Raw genomic sequence first — 27706 nt, 5'->3', positions numbered from 1 at the left:
ATAACTCGCTATTATAGCCGCAAATGCAAGTGAAATGCTCGCACTGTCAAGTCTTGGCTTTAGGCAGACTCACGATATATTTGCACACATACTGTAGCGTAGCAAATGCTGCGGTCACAAAATGGTTAGGAAAAGTTAGATGTACTTACTGGTCACAGGAGTCTTCCATGGGAAAGTTAGGCGTTTGCCCAATTTCAATAAAAAAAAAAATCTTAGTTTATAATTGATAACTTAGTTTCTCTTGGGGGGGGGGGGGGTACACACAACACTAGGTCTGGTAGAATGTTTTGGTTAAAATATAATTCTGTTGAATTGCAACAATGCACTGTGCATTAAATGTGCAGTGCACTCCTCCATCACATGTACGGGTCATTTCCAACAGTATACTTATTAGACCATTAGTTTGGAGTCGCTGCATAACCTAATCCATTTTCTTAATTATAGAGACATCCAACATGCATACATATATAAATAATATTTTATGTAATGATATATTGATTCAGACATGTTACACTTCACATGTTATACTCTCAGGATCAGGTTTTAGTATTGGGGAAATACTGATACCCGTTTTAGCCTGGCATCAGCACGATATCAAATACCAGTGATAACAGGGTGATCGAATCCGGCTGTCAGCGTTGCCTCCGGTTTGGCCGGCCGTCAAGGCAGTGTCAGCGGGAGGGAAGCCGGTGGGGTGGTATTCTGGTCGTTGTAATCAGCGACTCCTACAGGTCGGTCAGGGCGCCTGCACAGCGAGGGAGGGAGATGGTGAGGGTAGTGTGACCTCCCACACGTTACACCTCACCAATGAGAGTCCGCGCTGGCAGGTGAAAAGATGCTGCTGGCTGTCTCCTATGTCTCGGAGGAAGCATCCGATAGACTGCAGGGCTCCCTAGAACGACCAGTGGGGGGCACATGCGAGCAACGACCAGGAAGGGGAGGGGGGAATTGGCATAACGACTAAATTGGGATGGGAGAAAAACAGAAGAAAAAGTGGATAAAAAAAATACCAGTGATAACAGTATCTGTACTGTACCTGTACTTTAAACCCTTAATAAAAATATTACCTAGAGATGTGCAATAATAATGTATGGTGGATGTACCATACAAAATAGTTCCTACATGAAACTGCTCACAACCAGATCTGTGAATTATCTTGAGTAACCGGGTAGTGATTTCTGGAAAGAGATTTTTTTTTGTGTAATTAGAGCGCAACAAACTGAGTGCCATTCAGCTCCATTGTATTAGAGTGACGGCAGATATCTCCAAAACTAGGCGAATCACACCGAACCGATCTAGATGGATAGATAGCACTCTGGGTAAGGGGGGAAACATTTTTTTGTGTTTTTATTATTTTGGGTGAACTGACAACTTTTAATGCTGTAAATGCACATTTTGCACAGGAGACACAGGAACGACCCGTATCTTCCTGTAACGTCTTCCTTAGCTTCAATACAGTATGTCCAAAAAGGTTTCTTCAGCAAGAAGTAGAGTATAATAACATGTTATAATAGACATACAGAAATTATCCCAATAAAAAAATGGGCCTACCATATACAATAATAATAAACAATGGAATGCTGGGAGTTGGGACATTAAAAGGGTGGAACTAGAATGTTTACATAAAAAAGAAATGCATTGTAATGGCACCCAAATTAGTCCGCTTAAACTCATCCGCAACCTCAAACCCCTCCTTCATGATTTCCCTACTTCTCCTGAGCTGCCTCCTCCCCCTGAGCTGCCTCCTCCTGTTCCTGAGCTACCTTATCTCCTCCTTGTTCCTCTTCCTTATCTCCTCCTTGTTCCTCTTCCTCATGTCCTCCCTGTTCTTTTTCCTCCTCATGTCCTCCCTGTTCTTTTTCCTCCTCATGTCCTCCCTGTTCTTTTTCCTCCTCATGTCCTCCCTGTTCTTTTTCCTCCTCATGTCCTCCCTGTTCTTTTTCCTCCTCGTGTCCTCCCTGTTCTTTTTCCTCCTCGTGTCCTCCCTGTTCTTCTTCCTCCTTGTGTCCTCCCTGTTCTTCCTCCTTGTGTCCTCCCTGTTCTTCCTCCTCGTGTACTCCCTCCTGCTTCTCATGTTCCTCCTCCACCTCAACTCCCTCAAGTCCCTCCTCCTCCTCTCCTTCAACTCCTTGCTCTTCCTCCATCTTTTCCTCCTCTTCCGTCCCGACTGCTGCAACGGCCTCATGCTCGGTTTCTCCCTCGGGCTCCGCTTTCTCCTCTGTGGGCTCCGCCTCCTTCTCGTCGTCATTGGTCAACTCCAACTCTGACACCTCCATCACCATGGAGTCCTCTGGATCCTGGTCGTCTTGGTTACTGGTGAATGGGTTCTCACCCTGTGACAAGGATTCAGAGTTGAAAGCAGAATCTCTTATTCTGGATGTGATTGGTTGTACCACGTTAACAACACCAGGTCTAAGTGGCATTCAAATGTATTTTATCCACTTTAACTTGAAGCACAATGATTCAAAAAGAAAAGCAAGCGACAACCTAGTTTGACTGTTGCACAGCATACTGCAGCGGAAGATGGCTACAGATGCACTCTCGTTTTTCAAGCTAAACTGCTCAAATGACTGATGACCGATTTTGCATTACATCTCCTTCTTAATGTGTAAGAATTGGAAGCATTTAAACTCCCATCATACATGCATTTGAATGTACGTACCTTGACGTAACTTTCCAGCTTCAGGCCAATGATTTTGTGGTTAAGGATGCTGCGAGCAACCGACAAGCTGCCCCTCTTGGACTGTTCCATCATACCCTTGAATTATAAAGGAAAGACAAAATCATATAAAGGTATTTAGAAATAGAAAGAGGAGCATTGTAACCTATACTAAGGCTTTGTTCAGACTTCAGGCAAATCTGATTTGTTTAAGTGTCTTGCTCAAGGACACTTCGACATGCTGCCCGGGAATCGAACTGGGAACCTTCCGATTACCAGACGTCCTGAGCCACTGTCGTCCCCGTTTGCATGTGATCAGATTCACCAACTGCATGGGTTGCTGTGGTGATAACGTAGGAGTCTGTACCTACATACTTGGCGATGGTGACACGGCTAACCAACATGGAAGCATGAGAAATTAAACGAGTGCCAGCGAGACTTATTTATTTACTTACTTATTTCAGGACTGTTGTTGAAATCTGATTTGAGCAGCTAGTGTCCAGACTGAGCTGCATCATCAGATTTGAAATCGCATTTCAGACCACATCCAAATGTGGTTTGGATCCGATAGCAAGAAATCGCATTTCACGTGTTTTTTTTGCTATCCAGACTTTCTAAAAATCAACCCGGATACAATCTGTATATGCCAAAAAACAGATTTTGGCTGGCAGTCTGAACAAGGCCTAAATTACCCAGCATTTAGTAGTACTCCTTACACCACTTGCTTGAATATGGTTAGGGTTATTTGGTATACAATACTGTTTTTAGATCTGAAACACAGACGATGTCACCAACTCACTCATGCAGTCATTCACTCACTCACTCTGGCACTTTGTGTAAAATAAGTTAAAGAATGCTTTGCATCTATGAAACTGTCCTCGTTACATGTGAAGCACCTCGAATCAGCAATGTTACTAACTCACCGTCAAGCTCATTCATCACTCATTCAATTAGCCACTCTGTCCCTAGTGGCGGCTCACACGCATGACACTTTGCCATAGTTGAACAAGCACACAGCGTCACAGACACAAAGCATTAAGCTGCTCCACCTTGCGGTTGTAGTTGTGGTCAGGTGATTTGATGTGTTTCTGAATCAGGTGGTGCTGCATGGGGATGAAGAGGTCACATGCTGCGCAGTGGGCAGCCTCCACCTTCTTTATGAAGTGTTCCATACCCAGCTCTGCAGACAGGGACCAGACAGAGGAATATTAAAGGCAGACGAGTCAAGTTCATAGTGACATCAACATACATATACACAAGATAACATACACAGATAGAACATAATAAAGCATATATCACAAAGATATATAGAATGTATCATAGAATAGAGAAAAAACATGCATCAGAATAAAAATAAATGTAAAACAGGAGATGATAAACAACACCCCTCATACACAGGGTGGAGGCTGGTTCTACCTCTGGTAAGGTCCTGTTCCTTGTAGACTTGGCAGATGGCAGCACTGTAGTTCTCCAACGTACTAGTCCTCACGTCAGTTTTCTTATACTTGTTGTTCAGGTACTCCTACAGAACACAATCACAACACTCTTCAAAGACACGTTTTTGTATGAACGGGTCCATGGATCACTTCTAAATCTGAAGAAGCAATTTACATAAATATTGAGGTGAGGAATTGGCATGGCCATTTTCAAAGGAGTCCCTTGACCTTCCACCTCTCTGAATGACAATGGGCTCAATGGAACCAAAAGAGCCCTCATCACCATGACCAAAATAATATATTTGCAATTATAGCTGCAATTTATGCGGATGACAAAACAATGTATGTCTCTGCAGATAAAGATAACTTGGTTAATACGTTGCTCCAGGAAGAGTTGATGGTTTCTAATTGGATTACTGAAAACAAGTTAATGTTAAATGTTTCAAAAATAAAGACCATCATGCTGGCCTCTAGAAATAAATTAAGAACGGATCAGGAACTAAATATTGTGTTGAATGGTGCTGCTATTGAGCAGGTTAGAGAGGCCAAGTTGTTGGGCGTGATTATTGATGAAAAGCGTGCTTGGTCAAGGGACATTAATAACATATTGGCTAAATGAGTAGGAGTATTTCAATGATCAGAAGGTGTGCTCATCTATTGAGTGAGAAGACAGTTAAACTAATGTTACAAGCTTTAGTCCTATCTAGGGCTGCAACTAATGACTATTTTGGTAGTCGACTAATCTGTCGATTATTTTTTCGATTAGTCATCGAGATTGGACATTGAGCATGACCCTCAGAGTTGCTTTGACTCTTGTCAGGACCAAACAACATCCACAGTTATCCCATTAGTTCCCCCAAACTTACTGTCGGCCTGTTATGTTAAGCTAAGAAGTCTTCAGCTGGCTGGACCAGAGCTGAGAAACCACTTTCACAAAGATAGGTAGTGCAAAAAAAAAAAAAAAAAAAAACGTATTTAAATTTTTTTTTAATGACTAATCGACGCAACAATTCCTTGTCGACGATTTTTTAGACTAATCGTTGCAGCCCATGTCCTATCCCACTTGGACTACTGCCCAACAATTTGGTCAATCGCTTCAAAGCGGGATCTGAAGAAACATTAGCTTGCTCAGAACAGAGCGGCACGTCTCGCCCTCCGCTGCTCTATGAGGATCAGTGTTGAGGGAATGCATGCCGCTGTCTTGGCTTAGAGTGGATCAGAGGCCGGCATGCAGCCTTGTAACATTAAGGTTTAATATTTATAAAACTGGTAAACCTAAGTCTTTGTGGTCAGAACTACAACCCACCAATACTAGACATGGCTATGTCACCAGACACGCTGTGGGTCTTCATTTTACTCTACCAAGAACAAATTAACTTAACACTTTCAGTGCCAGGGACGTCATTTCTCGTTTTATCAGCCCAATGCCTGACTGCCCACGACGTTTATTAGCGTTTACATTTTTTATTAGCGATCTGAATTCATATTTCATCAACCGAGTCTCCCGTTGGTACAGCAGCTCCTCCAGCAGCTCAGAATGAAAAAAAAGCGCCCCCTATGGTCTATCCCTGAGTAACTGCACGTCAGTCGCTTAGACTGACCTGGGATCAGTCGATATGTAGAGGCGGCGCAAGCTGTCTGCTAAACATGGAAGTCATCGCGGGACAGGAATCAGCCTGGAATATATATTCACAGTAGCCAATCGATAGTAGACAGTAGTGATCGATTTTCGGAATGGCGATCAGGAATTGGAATGATCTTTTTGGAGAACATCTGATCTGAGGTAAGGAATCTATTTTACCAGTCTTGGGATAATCAGAGTTGTATTCGCTGAGATATCAACGTGTCCCCTATGTGTGTGTGTGTGTGCGTGCGCAATCGCTGAGGAACTCAGATAATCGATTTTCAGCTCACGGCCCCAGCGTGCATACGTACACATATACTATCGATAATCTAGCGTTTATTTGAAAACGATTCATAAATAGGCCGAAAAATGACAACGTTTGTGTATTCTAGAATATTCCAGTAAACGTCTTTTATCATGGAATCTTTTTATTTTCCTTGAAAACAAGGGCTTTTCAAAATGCTATAAAACGAAAATGAACCGATAAAAAAACAATCCGCTTCGACAATGTTGACTGGAAAACGAGTCATTGATAAGCGACGGGCAGATTAGACACATAGCCATAATTTAAAATCAGACATCTTGATGTAAATGCCAGGATGTTCGATGTTCTAGAATGTTCCGGAAGGTTGTGGATGTTCGATGTTCTAGAATGTTCCGGAAGGTTGTGGATGTACGATGGTCTAGAATTGCACGGTCATCGTGGTGCATACAAGTTTTACTGTAACTGCATCTCTTGCAATGATGACGCAACTTGTCTTTGATCTTTACTGATTGGCTTTATTTCCGTTCGAAGAGAACATCTTTATTCCGAACCGTAAAACTGTGAAAACATACATGAAATACAATCAATCACGGATCAAACCATAACATACATACAATTTATCGGTCGTTGCAAGGGTGGTTGTTAACCCAATGAACTTAACTACAAGCGCAATTACGGCCCCAAACGTACCTTGTTGACTGCATGCAATATGAGAGGACAGTTATGGAGCTCTGGTGTCGATGTGGCTTGTCTGAAGATGGTGGAGAAGTGAAGGGACGAACCTTATAGGGTCTCCCTATTTATACACTATGGGCGATCTATTATGACATCAATGTTCCAGAGCATTCTAGCCTGTTCTAACCGGTTCTATTATGACATCACCGCTGCAGTTACACATAGATTAGGCGTTTAACGCTATCATTGAAGTGGGTGGTGGCACTCAAGCACTAAATCGTGCGCCCCCTGCTGGCACTGAAAGTGTTAAGAGAACCGTAATGTATAGAGCTGCTGCAAACTGGAATTGTATACCTGTGAAGATAATGATGATCAGTAACAAATTTACTTTTAAGAAAAAGTTGAAAAATGCTGTTATGAATAATGAAATAGTTGAGTTACTGATTTATTAGTATTGTTAGTTTAGTTAGTTAGTATTGTATTTGTGGCTAGAGCCTTTGCGTGTTTTTTATATATTGAGAATGTACTTAAAAAAGAAAAACTATGTTTTTATTACTGTAATGTAATGTACTGTTGTAAGTTATGTGTTCGGACCCCAGGAAGAATAGTCTTTCACCCATGGGTGTAGACTAATAGGGATCCATATAATAAACAAATAAACAAATGTGTGATGATGCAAGTACTCAAGAGTAGCTGCAATGTTGAGTGAAGATATTTTTTTTTTTTGACCTCACTATACCTATTGTGCCCTGTAGGTTAATCACAGAACCGTGAAACAAGATAGGGCCAATATGAGTGTATGGTCTACATCAGGGGTTCTCAAACCACAACCCCATTTGATTTAGGATTTTTTTTGGCGACCCCACACTTAGGCTATGGTTAGACTAGTGTATTCCTGGCGTTTTTTTATACGTTTTTGACGACGTTTCATGTCCTATCTACACAGAAATGCGTTTTTTGGCGTTTTTTTGTGGATACGGCTGAAACGCAAAATTGTGTTTGCGTTTGGAGATACGCAAAAAAAACGAGTCGACAACAGCGTGTAGTCAGCACGGAGCAGTTGTTGCGAAAACGCCCATGCGCAGTAGATACCATCTGCGTGCCTTTCCGGTGACAACAGAGTGTGTGTGTGGGTGTGTGTTTGGGACAGAGCTCCGTGTCCCAAATAGCTTCAGCTACCATGTGTTGTCAAGTTATTGTTATAAGGACCCCAGTCCAAGCTACAACAGTCTGCATTCCCTTAACAATTGTTTGTATTGAGCCGTATTGTATTGTACCCATATGCAATATGTTAAATAAAGTTTACATCCATTCATTCTGCTAGCATTACCGATTGCATGAGCAGCTGGCTAACGTGAGCTATCAGGATTCAGACCCTGTTAGCTCAGAGTTCCTCTTTCAACTTAACAAGCATTAAACAAAATGGCCCAGTCATCTATTCACCTTTGTTTAATACACACAGCGTTGTCTCTAATGTTATCTAACTACTGATAGCTCGCGATATCATCAGTTTCATGCTGGCTAAGTAGCGTGAGCTAACGTTAGCTTCTAGCCACAATGCTATATTGTTATAATGGCATACTCCATTGACGTTAGCATGCAGCTAACAATGCTACCGATCGTTTTTTAGACTAAACTATCCGCTCTTGGTGGTCACTTGTGTTGATGTTAGTTTTGTTTCATCAACAAATGACAGGCAGAACACACAGTGAATGTATCCGTTTTGTTTATTGCACTTTTATTAGGCTTTGCTGAAAAAAGAATTGCTGCATTGAGTGAGCAAGCAAGATGGTGGCGCGGCATAGGCGCCTGCCTTATTGACATTTTCTTTGCTGGAGCTTCCACCAGGAAGTGTATTGGCACATTCGTTCTGATTGGTTGAAATTGCCTTCATGTTTGCCACCTACTGCCACCTACTGCTTTGGCAGTGTACTACATCAGTGTGCTCGGCTGACAAAAACGAAAGTGTGACTCAGGCGCACGACGTCACGGCGATACGCATAAGAAAACAATACGAAGATGATACGAAAGGTGTAACCTCTGCCTTAATGTATCGCGTAATTTCAACATGGAAATAAGGAATATCAAAATAAAAGCACATGTTGTTGAACTTGATCATGCATATTTATTCGAAAATTAAATCGCAGCACTATGTTATCAATGAAATTAATGAATATGGTTACCGGTATGTGCAGAGCCCATTTCATTGCGACCAACCGGCACCGCTTCCGACAACAAACCCATCCATTGCGTTGCGAGTCCAGGTTAAACACAAAAGAGAGAGCACACCCCCGGCCCCCTCCTGCGATTATACATGCGCAGGATGTAGTGAGATGTGTATTGGAATACTGTGTCGGCCTCCGTTGATGAAGGGGCGAGACATGGCAAATACACAGCTGCCAGGTGGAAAACTCGATTGGATATTTTTTTTGCCAATGTGTCACGACCCGTAGTTTGAGAACCGCTGGTCTACATGCATTGTCAACCAGGACGGTTTTCAGAGTCATTTTCAGGGGGTCATGCCATCTGATATTTTTTGCCATCCGAAAATAGTCTTTGAGGTCTTCTGGAAGGATTTGGACCCCCCCCCCTCCCCTACCCTAGTTCCTGTGTGTGTGTTCTGACCTGTAGGAAGTCTGTGGTGGGCTTGGACAGCTGACTGGACAGGAACTTGATGTGATCCTTGTGGAAGCGGCTGTCAAGGTGAGTGACCATGTCCTCCTTGTAGAATGAACGGAACTTGCACAAAGAGCAGGCAAACGTCACCCTGCGCACAATATCAAAATAAAGATCAGAACCTTATTCTCACAGCCACAGTCAGTAAAGCAGGATGTTGAGACAAAGTGAAAGTGAAGTCATTTAAAGGTGTACTGTAAGGCCACATCCACACGGAACCGATCTTTATCGTTTTCATTTAAAAAAAGTTCTCTGTAAACACGAAACAGTCAAGAAATATGTGCGTCCAAACGAAACCACTGAAAATGCTGTAACACTGCCACAAAATAAACGTCTTTCAATAGCTTCTGTGTTTTAGACTTCGCTCTTTTTAATTTATTTTTTTTATCCACTTTGTCTCCTATTTTTTCTGTATTTTCCTCCCATCCCAATTTTAGTCGTTATGCCAATTCCCCCCCAACCGTAAGTATTATTGTTGTTATCGCTAGCAGAACAACTTGGGTCATCCGGTTCTGTGCTTTTGAGCTAACGCTAGTTAAGCTAGCTAATATTTGTCTTCCTTTGACTTGTTGAAAATGTCTAGAATACAAATGTTGAGATTGTTGGTGAACAAGCAACTAACTGCAACTATGTTGTATGATGTTTATTTATTGTTGTTCAAAGTGAGTCAGAAGATCCTCAAGAGAACTTCTAGTCATGCACAATAGAGCATTCTGACTGGTAACATCACCTCCTGGTTTGGGAATAGCACTGCACAAGACTGGGTACTTTGTAGGGCTGTCCCCGACTAAGGATTTGGATGGTCGACTAGGATTGGCCAAAATTTGCCGTTAGTCGACTATTGGTCGACTTAAAAAAAAAGTATAATTTTTATTTTTTATTTTATCATTCCATTTGGGCTGTGGGGGTGCTTAATGTCTGAAGGAGTCGACTGAAGGCTTCTTGTTCTCTGCAAAAGCATGCAATTGGTCCACTGATGGATACATCTTGATATTTGTCTAGTATAGTGTGTTCATTAGATGGGTGAAATCCTCTTTCAGTGCCTCTGTGCCTGTTTTCGTAGGCAGTTGGCCTCTGGTATGCGTGCCATTAGCATTAGCCACGCTTCTATGCCTCTTTTCTTTTGAAAGAAAGATATAAAAAAAAAAAATTATAATATTCGACTAAGAGGTTGGCCAGTCGACTACGGCCCCTTTCGACCGATTAGTCGACTAATCGATTAATAGGGGTCAGCCCTAGTACTTTGATGAGTACAATGGCTGGCAGTCAATGTGTTAATGTGTAGGTTATCTTAAATGTTTATATTTCTTGCTTGTTTGCCACGCCACGCCCCCCGGACCTTTCCAGGAATCCCCTCCTCTTCCTCATTTTGGGGTTCTTTTCTTGGCCCTGGGTGAAGCTCTGCTTGCCCGGACCCTTCTTATTCATCTCCTGCACGGACAGAGCTGTGGAGGTCAGGGGAGAGGAGAAAATAGAACTAAGTTCCCAAATTTCACGATTCCAAAGAATGCATACGTGATACAAGTTCCAAAAAAGAAAAAATAAAAAAAAATATGCTTGAAGTGATGCATTTTTTTATATTCCTCGACTTCCTCATATTGCCTGTGGAATACAATGACATTTTCATTACACAATTCAGCATCAGTGTTCAGATGTGACATTTGTCCCCATATAGACCAAGGGTGGCAATAAAAGTTGTGGCAAGTTGTTTGTAGGGTCCATAATGAATAGATTGTTAAAATTGTATATTGTATAGTAGCGTACATAGGAACCAGTTTCTCAGGAACTTAGCAGCATGTCTATTTTTATCATGCACATCTTGTGTCTTACCTGTTTTTTTCCCCATGTCTATTTTATTATTAGTATTATTGCACAATCGATGCAGGAATGATCACCCGCATTTCACTGTATGCCCTGGTATGTATGTGACAAATAAACCTCTTGATTCTTGAATAGATGACCTTTCAACAAAATTAGCTTTGTGACCAAATCTCCATGGTCACATATTTGTACAAAACTGCATGGTTCTGACCACAAACACCAGATGAAATGGATCCAATAAGGAAATGTGTGATTTAGACATTCATTTACCCAAAATCTATCAAGTCTGGATTATTAGAAATTCTGTGTGTCCTGAAACTGGCTCAACATTTTATTATCTTTACTTTCAATTTAAAATAGCATACAGGAACATCCAAACATAATAAGGATCAATAGCAGGGAAGCATACCTTTATCTCCCTCTGCTGCAGGCGTGGTTGCCTATAGGGGGGGAAAACATTTACCAAAGATACAATTTTGTTGACAGAGGCAATCAGAAAGATGGGTTTTCAAAATAAACTGTACAGTCTTAGACATTTTAATACATTCTGGTTCAGTATCTTGCAATATTCAGAAATGTTGAATTTAAGGGTAAACATGCAGTGGGTTTACCAGAAACAAACCAACACTCACAGTAGCAGGAGTCTTTCCATTCTTGGCTTCTCCATTCTCCTCTGCTGGCTCTGTTGAGAGAGAACAGGTTCACATCCTCCACCAGCATAATAGTGTATCAAGTTTGTGTTCTTTGTGTGGGTACGTGTCGTAGGATTATTATAGGAGAAAAATGAATGGGACACTCATAGAGCAACAAGATTTTAACAGAAGAAAAGTCCCGACCACTGTACTAGGGCTGGGCGATATGGCCAAAAATGATATCACGATAAGATAATGTTATCATATCACTCGATAATTATTAGGGATGGGTACCGAATTCGGTACTTTTGAGGTACCGAACCGAAACACGTCGGTACTACCGAGTATCGAATCAAGTGAGAAACCGAAGAAAAAAATTAAAAAAAAGTTTTTTATTAATTTTTTTTCTTTTTTTACTTTTTTCAAGTCAAATCCTAGGTAAGCATATATTGTGCGTGTGAACGTTGACATGAAAAGAAAAAAGTAAAAAAGTGACATGAAAAGAAAAAAGTAAAAAAGTAAAAAAAAAAAAGTAAAAAAAAAAAAGATTAATAAAAAATATTTTTTTTTATTTTTTTTTAAAGTACCGAAAAAAGGTACCGTTGGGTACCGGTATCGATTCACAGGTACCGGTACCGGTTCAAATGTGAAAGGTACCCATCCCTAATAATTATCGATATTGTTATAAGTACATGTGCACCGTGACTGGTGACTAGCTCTGCTAGCACACATAGCCTACTGTGTACAGACGGTTTCAAACTGTATTTTAAACTAGAAAGCAAACAAAATAAATGGACAAGAGAAAAATAAATCTCAATTTGGTCAGTATTGTCATTTGGACAAGCAAAGCAATTACTTTAAGTTGCAGGCAAGAAAGACAAGTCTGTCCACTGTCTCTGGTTTTTAAACTGCCCTGTTGCAGGTTAAAAATATATATAATTTTTTTTATTATCGATCGATATCGATTAAAATATATCGCGATAATTACCATTGTCGTTTTATCGCCCAGCCCTACGACCACAGCGTAAAGGTCCAAGAACAGGTGAAAGTGGCAAATGCTATCGTCCATGTGCCAGAGTAAACTGAACCCACTTTATGGGTCTCAATGCCGAAAGCTAAACGTGAGAATGCACAGTCATCATCACTCCGATTCGCTTTCAGCATCGAAACCAGGAAGATGGGATCAATTTATTTAATGTAATGCATGAGTAGTAGTGTCCTTCTCTGCCTTGTGCCCCAGCCGTCTCTGTTCCATGCTTTAAGTACCTGGGGGTCCACATCTCAGAGGATCTGACATGGACAACACACATAGACTCAGTCGTAAAAAAGGCGAAGCAGCGCAGTCCTTCTACTCCGGAGCTGTAGAGAGCATCTTGACTGGAAACATTTACATTTACATTAACATCACTGCCTGGTATGGAAACAGCACGGCACAGGACAAGAAGGCCCTACAGAAAGTGGTGCGCTCAGCCGAGCGTACCACGGGTATTGCACTACCACCCCTGCAGGTTCTATACAACAAGAGGTGCAAATCCAGAGCCTGCAGAATAATGAAAGACCCACACCACCCCAACAACAGCCTGTTCATGCTGCTGAGCCTGCGAACCCCAGCTACTAGGACAGAGAGACTTCGGCTCAGCTTCTTCCCCCAGGCCATCAGAGCCTTGAACACTGAACTCTCCATACACAAGCACACATGAACACACACACACACACAACAGACACACTCGCACACTAGCAGCCACTTTAACATGAGCAAGCACACTCATGCTGCACACGCCCACACTTATGGCCACTAAGGAAAGGTCACTTTAAAAATAGTATAGTATAACCTGAGATTGTATAATATAGCATGTACATAAAGATCCAGTGCCTCATCCGTAGCTAACAGTGTATTGCACTACCAAAGGACCCAGCATGTCCTCCATGCTCTGTAAATAACTTATGTACAAATACCGATATGCCCTACTATGTTACTTGTTTATTGCATAATGTTGTTTTATTGGATTCTATTATATGTTGTTACTACTGTATTGCACATCGTTGCGGGCAAGACCACCCGCATTACATTGTATACTTGTATGCCGTGACAAATAAAACTCTTGACTTGACTTCCATGTGCCTGGCCTGTGCTTTGCCTTGCCCACCTGTCCTACGCCGTCTCCCGAGTCATACGTTCGTTGCGTTTCCTAGGACCACCCTGGGTGGCAAACAGCCAGACATTAACGATACTATCTCTATGGACTTTGTCTATACCCGTCCTTTACGTCTCATGAAATTGTGTGTTTGTTGTGATGCCCCATCACAACTTTTTTTTGTGTATTGTTTTTATTGACCTATAGTCAATAAAGTGAATCAGTTCCCCCAGTCACATTTGTTTATTCATTTTCTTTTGGGGAATTAACTGAAAATTAATCGAATCGTGGTCAAATGAAGAGATTTCATGATGCATTGAATCGTTTCCTGAAGAATTGTAATAGAAATTAATCATTGTGAGGTTGCATCGTTACACCCCTATTAACGATACTATCTCCATGGACTTTGTCTATGCCCGTCCTTTACAGTCTCATGAAGTTGTGTGTTCGTTGTGATGCCCCATGATGATCACCCTGGGTGGTAACTTGGGACATTTGTTGATGGCATCTCTATGGATGTCGTTATGCCCTGTTGCCTCTGCTAACCAGTTATGCTTTTTTTACTTTTTTGATATTTTCCCCCCTCCTTTTTCCTCCGATATTCTCCCATCCCAATGTTAGTCGTTAAGCCAATTCCCAATCCCCTTCCTGGTCGCTGCGCACTTACCCCCCACAGTCGGTCTGGGAGAGTGGAGGCTATCACGTGCTTCCTCCGACACACGTCTAGCCAATCAACCGCTTCTTTTCACCTGGCAGCGCGGACTCTCACTGAGAGCGTGTAACGTGTGGAAGGATCACACTACCGCCCTTAGATCCTATCCGCGCTTAGCAGGCGCCCTGACCGAACGGTAGGAGTCGCTGTTTACAACGACCCGGACCCACCCCGCCAGCTTCTCCCACCCTCTAATACTGCCAATTGTATTAGTGTGTATTATTTATCATCAATATTATTACTCCCTTATTATATTTCATTTAAAAATTGTTGCCCACACATCTGGTTATCCTAGAATTAAATTGCCCATCTACGTTTTTTGTCCTTTTCTTCCTATTAAGGTTTTCTTCCTGTGGGAGTTTTCCCCTTATCTTCTTTAGGGGTTAAGCCAGGGGGTGTTGTGGGGGCTTTGTGGGCCTGTGAAACCCATCGAGACATGTAAAGTGATTTTGGGCTACAATACAAATAAATCTGACTTGACCAGTGAATGTCCATTCACACATATATAAGCCATTTTATTATTTTCTGGTTATTGAACACTGAAAAAGATAGATTTATTGTTCTATATATGCACAAAACTGCTTAGCTTCCTCATTCTCCCAGCAAGACGGATATTTGTACGGGGAAAGAAACACAGGGAAACTAGTTTCTCATGCCAAACTGACTGGGGTCGAAGACATAAATAGGGCCAAGTGGAAATACAACAGTGAGAAGCTGGCAGCATACTTGCTTCTTGATATATACCTTTGGTAGCTTCTGTCCCAGCCGTCTCGGTCTTGTTAATCTTGGACTCTGGTTCGTCAGCGGCGGTCAGTGTCTGCTTCCTCTTCTTCTGGCCATCTCGCTGGGGTTTCACTGGCTACAGGGCAACGCACAGTCAAATCCCCTTCAATACAAACACAGTGTGACACTGACCCAAGAATGAAGGCTGATTTCATAGACATGAATAAGAACTTAGTTCCAGACCCATCTCACGACGAGATCTCGGACTAAAGCTGAATCCATGTCCAGTGAAAAACAACCCACCAGCTTCTTGCTCTTCCAGTAGACAAAGAAAAATGTTGTAAGATATTATGACATCAATTAATTCAACCGCTGCCTTAAAGGAACACTCCGACATTTTGGGAAATTAGCTTATTTGCCATCTACCCTGGAGTTAGACAAGAAGATACATACCTTTTTCTTCTCTGTGCATGCAGTAGGAGTAGGAAGACGTTGGGAACTAGGCTAATGGAGGAACCCACTTCCAGTGACTGACGCTAAGCTAGGCCAACGGTGCGCATCTTCCTACTCCTACTGCATGCACAGAGAAGAAAAAGGTATCTTCTTGTCCAACTCCAGGGTAGATGCCAAATAAGCTAATTTCCCAAAATGTTGGAGTTTTCCCTTTAAGACCAGAGCCTACAGATTGTAAGCCTAGTCACATGCAACTTCAAGAAATGGAAATGAAGACCAAGAGGCCTACATAGTAAAAGCTTGTGATGTTTCAATGTATGAAAAAGCAAACATGCAATCTTCAGGCAATTCACCCCAAACACAAATGTTTCACTTACATTCACCCAGGTAACTAAACAACTACATAAACATACACAAACAACACAAATCATTAAGTCTTAATTCTGATTTCATGCATTTTCAGGCGTGTGGTCTAATAAACCAGAGTATTATAAAACGAAAATGCTTTAACATGTAGGATTTTCTCATGGATAAATTGCCGCGAAATTGGTTGTGATGACAGAGCCATTTCAGACAGTAGCCCCACTAATTTGCTGCATGTCTTTTAGTAAAACGTTGAGGTTCCAGGGCTTGATTAGCCGTGACAAATCCCTTCCGACAGATGGGTAGAAGAGTCTCTTCTGGGATGCATCAAAAACCAAAAAGGTAGGATAAAAGAAAGCAGCACACAGGGGCCAATAAATGTAGCTGAAATAAGTCAATTTGATCACAATCACAATTTAACAGTAATATAATTAAGAGAAAACCCTTCATCCGACATGTAAATACATGCATATCCCAACTTTAATAATAGATATAAAATTGGGGGTGAAATCCTATACATTTTAGATAGTTATGAATTTAAATCCAAACCAGAAGCCCTTTATATGCCAACAATCTTCTCCCATAGGCATCCCCTTCTTATACAATGTTTCCCCCCATAGGAGAGCATAGGAGAGACAGGCACCGATTCAGATAGGAGGGAAGTGTGGAAATATAGGGAAAATTTAAACATAAAATACACATTCAATAATGGGTTGAGTACCATTTTATGGAAGAGGGAACTCTTAAGAGCAGGTATATATCTTAACATTTTGTTCGTTTTGGTGCCCTGTGTACAGTGGTTTTATGAGCTAAGAGAGAACAGTAATGTTACAGGCAGAGCAGCAGTGGCAAGGTCAGTGTTGTGTAGGGTTTACTCAGAGTAGTGATTACAGTACAGTAGTATTGGTAATGATTGTAACATTACAGTAATGGTGGCGATATTTTACCATTTTCAAGTCAGGAATCTAACATTGAGAGTAAGTGCAACATTTATCAAGCCATGACTGCATTAAAAACAAGTCCTGCCTGCACTGATGCCCCAACTTCTCTCAAGTAACCGCACAAATATCAATGGACAGGACACAAACAAACTCAAAAAGGCAAGATACAAGTGTTTCCTCCAGAAAATAGTACTCAGCTTGTTATTGAATATGTATTGAAGTTGTAATTTTCAGTTGCTGATTTTAGAAGTTAGACAATTGATGTATTTGCAATGGAGCACTTTATATCCGTTCAATAGGCCCATTATTTATTTAATAAAAGTACCAGCCCCCTAATTCCCTCTCCCAAAGCAGTCAACCTAGGGGAAACACTGTATCACTAGCATTAAACGTATCCCAGGGATGACCAGAGCTGGGGCAGAAGAAAACAAAATCCAAATAAAATCCAAAAAAGGGAACTCGGTGGCAAACTGCGCCAGATGGGTATTGGACAGAGGAGGTGGGGTCACCGGGCACTTAAGAGGGCAGTTTAGCTCAAAAAGCAATTCTGACCACCATCAACAAGGGCTGGCCATTGACAGAGAGGAGGGGGCAGTGGTAGAGATTATAAGGGATGAGTTGAGTGGCATATTAGCATGTATGGTTGTTGTGCTAGTTGGCTGAAGGGGTAAAAGAGGTGTCTCTGTGCCCAGTGTTGGGGACGGACTCATCTGGCTGGAGGTACTTACTCGGTTGAGGGGTCTCTTCTGGCCTCGCTGGCGGCCGGCCCTTGGGCCCCCTCCAAAGTTTCTCCCAGGGAAGTCATGTGGCCCTTGGGCGGAACCCTGATGGAAACCCCCGCTCTCGGGGTACATGCGGTTGGACAGGAGGGATGGGAGCTTGCCCCTGCCACCTCCTGGAGAGTGGCCATGGTGGGAGCGGCCACCGCTACCACCTGCTCCCCTCAAGGGAGTGGGGTCGGACCTGCGGTTTCCAACCCCTCCTCCAGCTCCTCGACCACCGGCATTTCCACCCCTTCTAGGGGAGCGTTGGCTTGCTCCGGCCCAGTTTCCACCTCTGGAGCCTCCTCCTTGGCCACTGCCGAAGGAATCCCTCGTATTCTGTCGCATTTTAGCGACTCCGAAGGATGAGGGGCTGTCGAAGCCTACTCCCCCTCCCCCCAGCCCAACTCCCGCCCCGAAGCCTGAGCCTCCTCGCTGACCCACCAGCACGTTGTCCCCCCGGCCATCGCCGTAACCATAGCTACCGCTTCCGCCAGATCTGTAGAGATCGCGGGAAGAGGTAAGAGAGGAAGGGCGCGAGTCGAATGACTCGTACTGCTCAAACCTGTGGAAGGGAGGGAGTAAGGGAAGGGGTGGCAGAGAAGAGCAGAGAGTGAGGGAGGGAGGGAGGTCAGGTGTGGATTTCTCCTCCTCCTGCTTCTCCTTCATGGTTTCTCCTCCTTCATTTTCTTTCACTCCCATGATGAGCCACATAGGTAAGATCGTAATTATTTCACAATCCAAAACAAGATTAAGGTCTGGATGTGGGCATTTGGCATGATTTAGGTTCCCCCCCACAACTCAACCCACCCCCATCCCTCTGCTGGAGGTCAATGGGTGGCAGGTAGCCAGCCGATCAGGGGAAACTTAATTTATTTTACTCTCCAGGTAGGAGACCGACTGAAGGGGTGGTGACAGAGAGGGGACTGGAGAGAGCTGTTGAGTACATCTATCACACAGAGAAATAGACAAGAGCATTGTCCGAATGAGTGATATCTTAAGACTGATCCATGAGGTTATCTTGGGCAGTGTCTTGGATCAGACTTCAATATGTAGGACGAGGAGCGTTTTTAACTGCAGCTTCTTCTCAGGGGTAGGGGAGTGGATTCCTCTGCATACCTACAGGAAAGAGCCTTCAACAATAATGTTTAAGTTCAGCTTGACAATGTATTGCCATTGTAAACCCTCACCTCCCTCATGCAACTGAGGACCATGAAGGATGAGAAAGAAACTAAACGTAGGTGCACATTTTTTTAAAAAGCAGGCGAAAGGAAAACGAACAGGGAATGTTGACAGAGCATTATGTAATAATATAACGAGTCTGGCTGTATATGGGAGGTGGATATGGTACAATGTTGACAAGAGCATTACGTAATAATACAAAGAGACTGGTTATATATGGGAGGTGGATATGTTACAAAGAGACTGGCCTTGGAGGCTCACAGACATGCAGATTCTGGCTTCATCACAGACTCATTATAGAACCGCCCCCCGCCCCCCCAGGGTCAGAAGTCATCCGTTTAATGTTTCTTTGGTCATATAACGACACCTCAGACCAGGACGAACCTACTTTGTCTCAAAGGCATTAGAGTGGTACACACCGCTAGGTCTCGTGGATATTGCAATGATTCTGGGCTGCAGACGCCTCGATACTGATGCCGTGAGTGGCTCAGGCGGAGTTTATTATTATCATTATAAAAAATCATGTCTTGTAGCAGTTGCCATTTCAAGACCAACATTTTCAATGCAGGGTAATTCAAAATGTATTGGCCTACAGTTGATAAAACTTGACCTATTCCAATGAGAAATTGATCCACGCCAGGATTTCTTGCGACACATTTGATCCACGCCAGGATTTGATGAAGATCCTCGCCGTTTGCATCTCCAGAGTGGCTGAACGGTGTAGGCTACCAACGTTACACCGGCGTTACTGCTTCTCTCATTTGAAACAGAACGCACAATAATTATTTGCGCACAATTGTTGGCCTAGTTTAAGTGTTTAATGAATGAAACCTATTGGGCGTTTGGCTCTGATTCGTTTCATGTTCTCGCTGTGGATGTATTTGCTTAACGGAGCGTCTTTATGCATGGATTGTGGATATGAATTACGAGGAATCTGAATCGGTGGATTGTTGAATTGTATCACTGTCACTCACACGTTATTGTGATATTGTAACTGGGATTAAAATGTCTGAGGAGATGTGCTGTTTGACGGATTTGATGACGTGGACGTGAGTTGAGAAATTGAATGAGCCTTTGACGTTTTGATTAATGAATTTGAGAAAATGCATTTATCTGTTCAAGCACTATTATCTGATGATAAACATGAGGTGACACTGGTATAATAAACCAAAGGTTAATCAATTCAATACATGTATGGATGATGTCCGAAACAGATTAAAAAAACTGATTAATAGTGAAACTGTATAGCCTCCCTCCAAGCCTCTCTGAAAACGATATTTCGGGGGTCGCGCCTTGAAAACGTAACCATGTATTTATATAGTACATGATACCTAAGCCGAGCGCATACAGTACAGATATCCTCATAAGTATCTATTAATTCGTATCAATTAGATACTCTTTGGGCTTGTTTTTATCTACTTATTCTGAAAAATTTTAACTACTTATTTTCGCTAGCAAGATCTCATTCGATTATTCATTCGATTAAGCCTACTGCCAGCACGCACATTTAAAGAAATATAATCTGATTGATTGGGGTAATGAGGGACTTAAAATTAGCCTATAGATATGCATTTAACTGGTCGGCGAGGCTATCGAGCCGTACTGTATTGTACCCATTCTGCAATCTGTTATAAAGTTTTCAATCAATCAAACAATGCCGTTAGAAAATCAGGATTTCTGCGATCGACACCTGCTGTCTTTTCAGGTGAGGCGGCCACAAGCAATTATCCTGAGTATCAAGTCTGGTTCGAATTACCGGTAACCAGAGTGAAACCGCCTTCGAGGAACAGGGAAAGCCTGGATTTATTCATCAGGTTAATTGAATCTGGCTAATGGAACTTTTGATCGACTTAGTTGAACCAGGTACGGGGAATAGGGCTCAGGCGTGCAGCAAGAACCGTGAATGAAATCTACTGCATGTACAGCTCCATTCTTATAATGGATATGGCTCCGCCATTTTGGATCGGATTGCAACGCGGATTGTTGCTAAACATTCACAGAAGGTAGACACACTAACTGCGCTCCAATCTACCGTAATTCCTCTAATAGTAACCGGGTCTCAAATACAAGCCGGGTCTCTATTAATGGCCGGGTGCGCTCTTGAGCTAAGCAATTATAAGCCGGCCTCCTAATACAAGCCGGGTTACTAATATACTGAGCTGCATACTGAGCTAGTTACTTGATTTCACTTTGAAAACGTTGAAATGACCAGTGACCACCTGTAATTGCACTGTTTACTATTTCATACAGTACTTGTTTTCAATAAATGAACCCAGTACATTTTACTGGGTTCAAACTGACACAAAAATGTTGATTTATTCATTATGATCCGTTGAAAATTTGAAATATAGGCCTCCCTCTTATACAGGCCTCCTCCTAATACAAGCCTGGTACCCGCTACAGTTGAAACAAATACAAGCCGGGGTTACTATTAGAGGAATTACGGTATGCCAATATTCCGAGAAATAAAATAAATTCATACAGAAGTCATTTGCTTGAAGGAATCTGGAATTGGCTAGGAAATGTAGTTTTTCAAAATGTCAACGCTCATTGAGAGCTCTGAATGCCCTCTCGTCATATGACTACAAACGGCGATGAGACGCTAATACAAAATGGCGGATATTCGCTAAATTATGAAGACATTCCATAAACTAAAATCTCACTACTAACACTTTAGACAAACGTATTGATGAAAATATCCACTATGGCTGCTGTTTTGACAAGATTAAGGTATTTACTCTTGGCTACATTTGAAGGAAAAAAACGCAACATTATGTCATACAGTCTGGAGAGATTGATTTATGGCGTGATGTCATTTTGAGTCCTGTACCAGACCTGTCGGGCTTAAGAGGTTAAGACATATAATGAAGTTGCAATCTTTGACTATCCAAGACTGTCATATCGCCCACCCCTACCTCTACCAACCTATACTTTCAAAGGTCAAAGGCTTGTAGAGCTCAAAATGCCTCCAGGAAATCCACACCCTTACCGGAACGAATCAGAGAAGGTTTAGGGGACCAGACACTGATGGTGTAAAATGAACAAAATTGACATGGAAAACTGTATGGTCCACTGGCCACGTTGGGTGTTTGTATGCGTGTGTAGACGGCTACTAAGTTAATAGAAAGAATAAAGCATGTCTAACATGCCGGTTAATCATGAGTTTTTAATAGATGTTAGACTAGCCGTCAGTATGTTAATTACCTGTCACTTCGACCTCCTGTTTTCATCCCTCCCTCCATCTGTGTGAGCATGTCCAGGCGTTGGTTGATCTTGGCAATGACTGCGTCTGCATTTGTGCCAGTGGACAGTGGAGAGAGCCGGCTCTTCATCTGTCCTCCTCCACCACCTCCATACCCGCCTCCGTAGCCTCCCAGCCCCGACATGGAGTCCTTATAGCCTCCCCCTCCACCTCCTCCATACAGATCATAACTGCCAGAGCCTAGTAGAGAAAAGACAGAACAGCAGCAAAGCAATAGCACCATTGCAATTGTATCATACCCTGCCAGGAGTCGCTCAACAATACTAAGTCATCCGCAAAGGCAAAGATGGTGAGCCTGCAATCTTCCCATCTATAGCCGCTTCCTCTCGTTTCTAGCTCATGGATGAGCATGGTGCATCCATCGCTAAGTTGAAGAGCAGTGGCGACATCAGGCCACCCTGTTTTACTCTAAGTAACAGAGCACTGTTGTCTGTAGATTGAGCAAACAGCAGGTAGCAGTCCACTACAATGACCTACATTCAAACTAGCGTCAGCCAACTAGTGCAGCCTGCCTAGCTATAACATTACAAGTTTAACAAGTTGGGATAATCTGCAGCTGAAGAGATGTTCACGTTGGAAAATGATGACACTGATGTTACAGAAGGAAACCATCTCAAGTATCCACCTGGCCTTGAATAATAGTAATGATAAATTATTATATTCGGTCCATTCTCACCTCTAGTCTCACCTCTGCTCCCTGATCCTCCTCCTCCACCACCTCCGCCTCCCCAGCTTGAGTATCCTGCAAGGAAGACAATGAGGTGTAAGCTGTGTGTAACAGATAAAAGTTAGCTACCTAACTAACGTAGCTAAAGCATACATGTTATGATTAATTGAAAATGGGGGACCCTGTTGTAAACAAGACGAAATTCTTTCTCTGGTCTGCATCACCTTAACACATTAACTGCCACGCTTCTATCCATCAATGTAGCCTCACTGCCACCAGTCTAAGCCTATGGAGATGTTCACCTTCTTTGCAGGGCTATAACTTTTTAAATTGTATTGCTAAATTGACATTACTATGGCCCATTCAACATCGATTATCTATCGTTTAGGATGTAGGAACGTCATACTTTTTCATTCATAGATTCATACGAAAATACAGTCTAGAATATAAATATGTTTTTATCGCTTTCTGCAGTAATTCCTAGAACGCTAGTTATAGGCCTAAACGCATAATATAGATGATCGATTGCAGTTTATTCGCGATACACGCTATATTAAAAAATCCAACTGAATACGATCCTAAACGTTATGACTCATCATGCGCGGATGAAAGGGGGGGGGGGGTGTTTATAATTCCATGATCGTAAGTAAATGCTTTATAAGCCTTTATGTAGTATGGGTGATATATTGATCAGAGCGGTTTGCATTGAAAAGAATAAACAATCAAGCTGAAAGTAACGTTACTGTCCTCTTACCGTTCGGCGTTCGCGGATGAGACTGGAGGAAAAAGATCCCACTTATTTGATGGCGATCGACTAGATCCATTTCCGGTTTGTATGGCGCAATAAACGCCCAAAATCATATCGATTATTGAGTTATGGCAGCGATCCTGTGTCTAGAGTCCCGCAACATTATGTGACTGCCGGACGGATTTCCCAGATGCACCGAGATCACCAGAGATCCATTTCCGGGTGTAACTCGCCTGATCATCCACCAGGCGGCGGTATTGAAGCGTTGCACGGTTGTGCAGAGTCCCACTGTCTCAGCAGAGGCTGGCGGAATTATGAATACCATGGCGGAAAAATGAAATGCGATCTCAATAACGTTGTACGCCGTGGCTTGGCGGAATTCGCATGAACATCAAACCCGTCGTACGCCGTTTTTGACAGTGGATGTGTTAACAATTGTGTGTATTGAGTAGGGATGGGTACCGAATTCGGTACTTTTGAGGTACCGAACCGAAACACGTCGGTACTACCGAGTATCAAATCAAGTGAGAAACCGAGAGAGAGAGAGAAAAAAAAAAAAAAAAAAAAATCTTTTCATGTCAACGTTCACACGCACAATATATGCTTACCTAGTATTTGACTTGATTCAACATCAAAGCAGTCGGAGCAATGACAAGCCGAAAACTGTCGAAATTGTAGTTATTTGAAGTTTGGATTTTTTTTTTACGACTGAGGTAGGTAAATTAAATTTCTTGAGACTAAAGTACCGAAAAAAGGTACCGTTGGGTACCGGTATCGATTCACAGGTACCGGTTCAAATGTGAAGTACCCATCCCTAGTATTGAGCTGTACTTAACTGTACCCATTCTGCAATCTGTTAACACAACTTTCAATCAATCAAAACTATACATCTTCAGGAGTACAGTCACACTGATCATCATTCTAAAATGAATTCTAACATTCTAATTAATTATATAATAACTGGTTATACATGCTAAATGGACAATAGAACTGGATTTTTTTTTATACTGTGTGTATTGAGTTGTACTGTATTGTACTACCCATTCTGCAATCTGTTAATACAATTGTCAATCAATACAAAAGTCATTTGTGGGAAAGGAGGCTTTTGACTGTAGTTGTGGTGAGTTTTTGGAGACAATTGGAATAATAGATTAAGTGCATCCAGGAGGCAGGTCCCTCTCGGTTTTCAGTGACACTGTATACAGTAGTTTGATTTTATTTTATTGATGGATTAAAAACACACAAGGATCCAAAGGATAACATGAGTAAACCCCTTATTTCCGTCATGGTCCCAGGGCTGTTAGGCCACAACAAAAACACATAAATTTAAAACATTAGAAGACTAACCTATATAGCTAAAATCTTATACCCCACAATAACTAAAAACTGATTGGAATGGAAACCCATTAAAACGATTCCTCTATTCTGTCCATGAGCCACTTCCTGTCGGGTCCACACACAGTGTTTTACCTACAGTTGCCACTACACAGAAAAATTATGCATTTTATTTTTAACGTGGTTATTAATAACTTACCAATGGTTACAGGCAGCCATACTCGAGGGCAGATATTACAAACATCTCGTTTCGTCGTGTCGGTCTGGTTATTATTAATGACCGGCGAGCTAACCGTTAGCTGGTTAAAGCTAGCCTACCGTTAGCTGGTTAAAGCTAGCCTACCGTTAGCTGGTTAAAGCTAGCCTACCGTAGGCTAATTCTGAACAAAGCTGTTATATCCCAGTTAGTTAGTTAGTAAACGCTACGTTGCACGGCTAACTAACAGCACGACGCAATTAATGTAGTTTTGCCGGCTAAGTAACGTTAGCTAGCTAGCTAGCGACGTTATACCTTTTGTTTGCGTTACGCAAATAATCTAACGTGGCCCTCTATGAAAGATAATAATTATAGTAAAGTTTACTTCTTTTATAAGTTTGTACTTGCCAGAGCTGTAGCCTCGGTCCATGGTGTTGCTGGTACGGGGTGTAGTTAGGTAGAGTTGTTGTGGTGGTTTGGTTAATAACACTAGTTAGTTAGAAGGCTCTGGTTAGAAGAAGCGACCTCTTCGCTGGAACTAGAATACAAAAAGCACCGGTAACGGTTGATGGCGGGTTCACTTCCGGGTCAAAGGACAACAGGAAGCTCCACCGGAATCCAACAATTCTTTATTTATTTTTTGTGATCAAATCTTTTTTTATTTAAACTTTTTTTTACATGGAACAGGACACATCACAATACAACAATATCAATAATACACAAAAAGACATCACAAAACAGCAACCTATTACACAAAAAAAGGGAAGACAATAATGGAGACATACTGTACAGCCAACAATTATTTTTTGTATTTCGCCACTAGACTATCTCCCAGTGGTGGAATATGCCATTTAAATAAATATTTGCTTTAACATAAACATAAAACACGTGTTTTATTAATACAAGTCAAGCGAGAGTCAAAGCTGCTGCAGGCAAAGTGTCCTCGTTGGTAGCGACCAGACCGCGTGAATACTTTCCCTAAGCCACTTGTCCTTCCGCGTTCGGTTTGCGTGATCTGATTGGCCACTGACGTTTCTCTCAGCGCCCAATCGCGTTACTCCTAAGAATCGCGCCTAGCTTTCAGTTCCACAGCCCAAGTCCTTCAGTCCGATCAATATAAATAACGTATTGTTTTCATCTCTCTATATTAACGATCGCGTTACTCCTAACAATCGCGCCTAGCTTTCAGTTCCACAGCCCAAGTCCTTCAGTCCGACGTCACATCAATATAAATAACGTATTGTTTTCATCTCTCTATATTAACGTAACTAGCTATTCATATCAATCGAAATAACGTATTGTATTGTTTTCATCTCTCTATATTAACGCTCTGTTTACGTTGGGTGGATGAGCAGTGAGTTTTAATATTGAGCACGGCATAACTTATAACTAACTTATGCCGCATTAGTAGGTAATATGCTCTTGCGCGTGACGTGCACTTTGGGCTTCATTATTCAGCCACAGGCAGGAGTTTTTAGATCACAGGCTGGTCATGCATAATCTGGCCCACCAGACTCTTCTACCGAATTGATAGGTCGCGCAAGTCAATCAATAGATTACACTTTCTGTAGGCCTAACACTCACCTACTCATTCTGTTGTGTGACACAACATGACATGTTAGGGTTGTCAGTCACCTTCCGTGATCATGTTTGAACCAATGTGTAAAATATCTGTTTTAGATTAGGCTGTAAAAATCTGTTCTATAGGCTATATTTAGTCTAGTTTATTAGACAAAGCATTTAAAAATACTTTGATGAGTCTATCAGCGTTTCCCAAACTCATTTTTATTGGGTCGCCAATAAAAAACGAAATAATAATAAAAGAAAAAAAATTATATATATAAATGTAGAAGGGTGGATTATCCCTGCTTATGGGAGTAGTAGTACACAGCCACCTGGTAGCAGGATACTATAGAATTGGATCTATATGTACCCCCGTCTTTGGCCCGGAACGTCGTTCTGGAGGGCTTGCAGCAGGAGTGGATGGGGCCCAGGATTTACTAACCTGGGGGATGGTACTCTGGTCTCCCTCGCCTTCCTAGGCGGTCAGCAGTAGCTCCCCACACTCTCACTTCCCCCAGTACCTCCGACAGCCCTCCCACACCCGGTGACTGTCAGTTCAATAGTATTATTGGGCTTCCCTTTAAGCAGTACCCTTCCTTGACCACCTGTATAGACCCTTTAAATGCTATGCTGTGAATGGGGTGGAAGGGTTAAATAGTTATGCAGTCACAGTATTTACCCAGCGGTTAGGTTAGCAAATGGAAGAAACAGACACACACACAGTGCTCCCAATTATATCTACTTTATATGAAGCCTGGGCAGTTTATCAGTTACAGGTTGTACTTCAGATTTATTCAGATAGCCCGTATTCATAAATGGCACCGGGTGCTCTCACTGGTAATGTAGGGGAACACTATTCCCATCATAGGCACCGCGT

At 42.2% G+C, this 27706-nt stretch overlaps 1 protein-coding gene across 2 annotated transcripts; it reads right to left on the bottom strand.

The window, feature by feature from the left end:
• Nucleotides 1–1330: 1330 nt before the first annotated feature.
• Nucleotides 1331–25808, bottom strand: akap8l (A kinase (PRKA) anchor protein 8-like). 2 transcript variants are annotated; one of them, XM_084319527.1, is made up of 13 exons: nucleotides 25675–25808; nucleotides 22997–23062; nucleotides 22263–22500; nucleotides 17844–18441; nucleotides 15380–15494; nucleotides 11789–11838; nucleotides 11566–11596; nucleotides 10648–10780; nucleotides 9285–9426; nucleotides 4076–4181; nucleotides 3709–3839; nucleotides 2663–2758; nucleotides 1331–2333 (listed from the first exon to the last, which is right to left on the bottom strand). In XM_084319527.1, the coding sequence occupies exons 1-13, from the start codon at nucleotides 25694–25696 to the stop codon at nucleotides 1707–1709; spliced, it is 2355 nt and encodes a 784-aa protein (XP_084175653.1). In that variant the 5' UTR covers nucleotides 25697–25808; the 3' UTR covers nucleotides 1331–1706. The 2 variants fall into 2 exon arrangements, with proteins under 2 accessions (XP_084175653.1, XP_084175654.1); XM_084319528.1 differs by having other exon boundaries at nucleotides 10675–10780.
• Between the last annotated feature and the right edge of the window lie 1898 nt (nucleotides 25809–27706).

Source organism: Notolepis coatsorum (genome assembly GCF_963971535.1).
Source record: "Notolepis coatsorum genome assembly, chromosome: 7".
Lineage (NCBI taxonomy): Eukaryota > Metazoa > Chordata > Actinopteri > Aulopiformes > Paralepididae > Notolepis > Notolepis coatsorum.
This window is presented reverse-complemented; position numbering and strand designations above follow the sequence as displayed.

Coding starts and splice junctions, on each gene's coding strand:
- akap8l (XM_084319527.1), bottom strand. CDS start 25,696: ATGGACCGAGGCTACAGCTCTG. Junction 11,839..15,379: donor TGGGACAGAAGCTACCAAAG/GTATATATCAAG, acceptor CTCTCTCAACAG/AGCCAGCAGAGGAGAATGGA. Junction 2,759..3,708: donor ACCACAACTACAACCGCAAG/GTGGAGCAGCTT, acceptor TTATAATTCAAG/GGTATGATGGAACAGTCCAA.